The sequence below is a fragment of the Meleagris gallopavo genome, chromosome 4 (genome assembly GCF_000146605.3).
Source record: "Meleagris gallopavo isolate NT-WF06-2002-E0010 breed Aviagen turkey brand Nicholas breeding stock chromosome 4, Turkey_5.1, whole genome shotgun sequence".
In the NCBI taxonomy this organism is placed as follows: domain Eukaryota; kingdom Metazoa; phylum Chordata; class Aves; order Galliformes; family Phasianidae; genus Meleagris; species Meleagris gallopavo.
The window spans coordinates 39,698,271-39,704,256 of record NC_015014.2 but is presented as its reverse complement, the minus strand read 5'-3'; the positions used below and the strand labels follow the sequence as shown (position 1 = coordinate 39,704,256).

The window sequence follows — 5,986 nt, the reverse complement described above, 5'->3', positions numbered from 1 at the left end:
TCTTAGACAACTGAGTGGAATGTGATTGTTTTTCCACTTAAAATGTCAAGCTTGTAAAATAGATTTTAACTCCATTGCTATTTTATTTATTTATTTATTTTAAACTGACTTCTTATGACTTGGACTGTTCATGTTGAATATCTTTTTCACATTTTAACTACATTCTAATTAGCTTGTTTCTGAAAATGTTTTTGAAATGGAAAATTAGAATACGTTGATGAAAAACACTGGCTTCATATATAGCAGAAAAAAGGATCACAGTTGTAAAGATAATAATAACCAGACTTGAAAAGTGATCAGAGCTGCAAGTAACAAAAAGTAGTATTTTTGAGTGCAGACAATGGCTTAGTTTGGCAAACTGTTGTGTTAATATGGCATTTCTTGTGTTCAGAATAGTAATATATTATTTACAATACACTACAAGTATTTTTAATATATTTTTCATAGGAGCAACAGCTGCTGCTCGAAAGGAGGTTATAAGAAACAAGATAAGAGCAATAGGAAAAATGGCTAGAGTTTTCTCAGTGCTAAGGTAAGTAAGCGGGTTTTTGCTGCAGGGTTTTTTGTTGTTTCTTTAGAGGCAACTACTGGTGATTACATAGAGCACTCTATTGCTGCTGCAATCTTTTAAAAAGGTTTTTATTTATGAAATACTGCTATTTATCATGACTATTGAAAAATCTTCCTTGGTGTTTTTGCGGGACTTAATACCAATAACAAAGCAAGACATCAGCAAAGAACATTGTGGTTACTTTTTGTTCTAAGCCTTTTTCTCTCAACATTCACTAGTAAACTCTGTTAGACACTATGAGGCAAATGTTAAATGAAGAGAGAGAGTATATTCCACATAATACCTCATTGAAAGGAAGGGCAAATGTCCTGCTTTGTCACTCATAGTTCGTGCTACAAATGATTAAATATGAAAGCATTAGGGTAAATTAACTAAAAATCCAGGAAATCAGTGCGAACGGTAGCAGCTTGTTACCTTCAGCTGCGCTCCCCCAAACACATGAACATGAGTAACTAGTTGCTAGCCAATGTTAGAACTTTCCATTTGATGTCTCTGAGTAGAATAGAAAACAGGCTATACTCTACTGAAGTTATTCTTCCCTTGCAGCAGATGGATTTTATTTATTTACTGGTTTAATCAGGAACTTACAGAATCATAGAATCACCGAGGTCGGAAAATACCTCCAAAATCATCCAGTCAAGATGTCCACCTACCACTGATATTTCCCCACAAAACCATATCTCTCAGTAAAACCGAAAAATCTAAATGTTTGTTGAACACCTACAGGGATGGTGACTCCACCGCCTCCCTGGGCAGCATCTTCCAGCACTTGATGATTCTTTCAGAGAAGAAATTCTTCCTAATCTTCAACCTGAACGTCCCCTAGTGCAAGTTGAGGCCATTCCCTCTAATCCTATTGCTAGTTAAATGGGAGAAAAGGCTGACCTTCACCTCACCACAATCTCCTTTCAGGTAGCTGTAGAGAGCAATAAGGTCTGAGCCTCCTCATCTCCAAATGAAACAATCCCAGCTCCCTCAGCCACTCCTCATAAGACCCCTCACCAGCTTCACTGCGCTTCTCTGGACATGCTCCAGGGCCTCGATGTCTTTTTTGTAGTGAGGAGCTCAGAACTTGTATGTTGCTCTGTTGTAGTCTGTTTATGGCTTTTACAATTGGTACAAAAAGGATTTTTAAAAACATGTATTGGTGTGGTAATCTGATGGGAATAAAAGAAATAAATATAGTTACTTGAAGAATGCACTCTTGATTTCAGGTGAAAATCACAAACTTTCTTGATTTGAGACTCTCTTGCAAAGTGCAAGCAGTGGGCAGATATTCAGGACACAACAGTTCACCCACACGCTGCAGATTGCAGCAGCATAGCTTTAAATTGCATACTGAGATGAAGGACTTTATGGGGTTTCTTTTTGGAGTTTCCAAACTGTTATGTGTGAGGCAGTAGTGATGCACGAGCTGCTTCAGTGGTACCCATAAAAAAGAGAAATTGGCATAGTGCCTTTTCCCTAAACAAGACGGGGGTGCAATCAGATGTTTCCACCTGCTCATCTGTATTAAATCTGGCAGAGAGCCTGGAGCTGACATTGCCACCACCTTCACAAAACAGCACAGTTATTTTTGTCTGGTGATAGTTGAGTAAACAAAGTTAGGGGAACCTGGCTTTCTCTCATAGCCTTCAACTGCAGCATTTGGATTCACTGTATTTTTCTGAGGAGTACCATTTGAAATATAGGATGAATTTAACAGAAACCTGGACTTAAATATACAGAGAAGGCCTATATATATATATATGTATGTATGTATGTGTATATATATGTATAGTTTCAAAAGAAACTATGGGGCCAGAATCATTGCAAGGATGGGAGGTGGATACAACATGATTCTGGTTTGTGTTTTGTTTTAAGTGATATCCATGATACTCACAGATTACAGTTTTAGCTTTAGTGGTTTGAAGAGAACAAGAAAGAATACTGTAAAATAACTTTTCCTGTGAACGTGAAGCGCAGAGTGATACTACACTTTTTCAAAAGAAAAAGAAATGAACCAAATTATTTGGCACTATACCATTTCTTGCAGCAGCAAAGCAAGAGCAAGCAAAAACTTAGATTAGATTGGCAGTATTCTGTAGTGGCATTACAACACTATCTTAAATTTGGAATTAGTGGACTATTGCATTAGTTCTAATCGCCTGAGAAACGTGAAAACAGTCACAATGTGGTTTTGACTTTTACACTAAGAAAAGCATGTGTGTGAGAAGAATAATTTTCAACTAAAAATAGAACATGAAGAGCAAATGTCATTGGTAAACAAGTTGTTTGAAATAAATGAGTAATTCAGGGCATTTTGGGCTAAAGAAAACTCTGTCAACAATTCTAGTACATACAGTTTTGATAAACAAAACCATATTAGTCTCAACATCTGTCTTTCTGTTTACTTCCTCCAGCTTAGCGCCATTTTATTTTTCAAAGTAAAACACTTTAAAATATTCATTTCTTGAAGAATTGGGATCAGTTTTACTGCTGAGAAGGTGCATCATCAGCACTGTAGAGGGCTGCATGTAACGTCATGTCTGGATAAAGCTGTTGGATTTGTCTTGACATCTCTTGAATACCATATGTATTTGGGGGTCTGGAAAACATATTTCAGTTTCCTATAATATTTTCCTCGAATCCAGCGTCACTTTCAGCATATAAAATTAGAAGAAGAGTGCTCATGGTGAGCACTCACCCTTTATGGATGGAAGTGCTTATTAATTTTAATGAGCTTCTAGCTCATGTTTTGTTTTGTTTTTAAAGTGGCTGATGATCAATAATAAATAACTCCTGGTGTAGACAAAAAAAAAAACAATTTAAGTTGATTTTGGACTACACAGTGTGAGACATTCGAATACGTCACTGGTAATAACTGTTGCTTTGGTCTTCATCCTTTCAAATTTGCAGTTTTAGCGCAATCCAATGTAGGCATTTGTGTATGTTGATTCCTAGATGCAGGGTATTCTGTTAACTATAGTGACAGTGCATGTATGGTGTGGTGCAGAGGTGAACTGCTGACACAGAGGACAAAGGCCCAGTGTTGTGAGGGGAGAAGGAAGGAGAATGATTTCTTTATTTTTTTCCTTCTGCAGGGAGGAGAGTGAAAGTGTGCTGACACTGAAAGGGCTGACTCCCACAGGAATGCTGCCCAGTGGTGTGCTTTCTGGAGGAAAACAAACACTGCAAAGCGGTAAGCATGTTTGCCTCTGTGTGTCATTATTTGTAAAAGAAATGATTGTCATGTGAAGAACCCAAGAAAAATAGCCAAAGTCTCCTCAGAAATAAATAAATAAAGGAAACAGGTGATTTGTTGTATTGGAGCATTTGGAGCAGTTCATGTCAGGCCATTTCTCCCGACTTGTTATGTACCACTGATTTTCAAAGAAAGAGGAGGGGAAAAATTTCCTGAGAATCAACTTTCAGTGTTAGATCAGCATCACATCTGAAGTGCACTGTTTCCACAGTTTATAGTGTCATCTTTTATTTTTCTCAAGAGCAGCTTTTGATACACTGAGTACAGAAGATTCATCTTAGATAATGACATTCAGGCTCTTATTTTATCTGATTTGTTCTTCCTCACAGAGAATCACCAATGAAAATAGTTCTAGAAGTAGATTTTATCTTCTAGCAATTCTAGCTGACAGCATGAGAGCAATTTCACATTCTGATTTAAGCCGAAAGGAAGGGAGGCTCTTAACACTGTTTGCCTTGTACACAAACACAATATTGTCAGCTCAGTTTTATACCAAGTGCTTTTTGTTATAGGTAATCCTTAAGTCTGTAATAGGGCTGCCTTTGATGAAATATTCCTTTTGAAATAAAGAGCTGCAAAGTATTTAATTTACTACTATAAGCTCTCCATTTTTTTCTGTGTGCATTACTGTAGAGTGTATATATATACTAGTCTCAGATTTACTGAGATCCTGTTGGCAGTAGATGTAAGAAATAGAAATATTTATAATTTTAACACAGTCTCAGCCTCTGATTTTCCTGTTTCCCTCCTGGAGCATTCTTTCTCTGTATTTTTCCCTTTTACTGTCTCTTTTCTCTGACCTGGAAGATGCAGGTATTCTGTGGTACACCTTCTTTTTCCCTTTTTTCCTTCCCTTTTTCTTTTTGATGACTTGTGTGTTACAGACATAGTAACGTTCTGCTTTGAAAATGCTGCAATATGATTCCGTGGGATGCCTCTCTCAGCAGGGTTGAGCTCTTTATCTTAGGCTTTTTCACTCTACGGTTGAGTTATATACGTCAGAAAACTTGGTCCAAGGAAACTGCTGTTTTTGCCCTGGCTAAATGTTAGGAATTGAAATGAATTTGAGAAAATTGCCTAGAAGCCTGGTTTACAAATGACTAAAAGGAAAATCTCCTCATACTGCGGTATTCCAGCACAGTAAAACAAATTACTATACATGTTCATCTGAATTAGTTAACATGTAGTACTCCATTCACCAAACAGTCTGAAATGTACATAGTTTCTATTAAGCATACATTCCTATTATTGTATGTTTTAACAGAAAATATGACCACTATGTTCTGTGGAATTAATACATTTTAGTCATCTTTTTTTTTTTTTCCTAATGTGTCAGTGCTGGTTTGGATCTAGTTTTTCATTTTAATTTTTCTCATCATAGTTGTCATGTTTCCTTTTCTTTTACATCTGTATTAGTTCAGTTGCTTAATTTTTGTTTTTCACTCTATAGCTTGAGAGGCACAGGCTTACCTTGGTGCATGTGGATTAGCTCCTCTGATTTCCCCATGCAACAAGGTAATATTACACATCTTTCAGAATTGATCTCAATCCGTATTTAAACCAAAATAAACAAATAACCAAAAATAAATAGGGATTTATGGAGGTCAAAAAAAGCTTCTCCATGTGGAGAAACAAGACAAAAAAAAGAGAGAAATCCCTAGAAACTTTGTTTATTGAGCTGTTCTTTAAACCAGTGAAGCTCTTGAAAATCAACATTTCTTGTTAAATACTTAACTGTGTGATTGCTATATTAGATCACATTTGCTGATTTGCTTCCGTCTGTAAAACTCTGACTGTAGAAACAAATTCAAGCCAAAGCTGATGGTTAGAACTCAATTGCAAGCTATATTTTTTAAGAACTGTGAAGGTTTAAAAGCAGTGGTAACATACAGTGTATTTATTTACTCATAACAGTGCAGAAATCTCCTTTTCTCTCTCTGACCAGGCTTTGCAGCTCTGGAAGCCCAACAGCTTTCAATCTGGTTTCAATGTCCGTCAGTTGAAAATACTAAAATGATTTTGTTGTCAAAGATTGAGTTGCCATAAAGGACACAGGACACTTCCACATGGAGCAAACTGAGTGAGATTGCAAGCGAAGAAAAGAGCTCTCTGAGCAAACTCTTTCCGACATTATGGGGAGGTTTCTTTTAGTCAGGAGAGAGACCAAAAAA

At 36.7% G+C, this 5,986-nt stretch overlaps 1 protein-coding gene across 3 annotated transcripts in view; it reads left to right on the top strand.

Moving 5' to 3' along the window:
- PPP3CA (protein phosphatase 3 catalytic subunit alpha) overlaps positions 1 to 5,986 on the top strand; it is a 105,449-nt gene that overhangs the window by 94,946 nt on the left and 4,517 nt on the right. For all 3 annotated transcript variants that reach the window (XM_031553119.1, XM_031553120.1, XM_019614815.2), the window contains 2 exons: positions 448 to 532; positions 3,655 to 3,752. In XM_031553119.1, the coding sequence (XP_031408979.1) occupies positions 448 to 532; positions 3,655 to 3,752 (183 nt within the window). The remainder of the gene's footprint in view (positions 1 to 447; positions 533 to 3,654; positions 3,753 to 5,986) is intronic.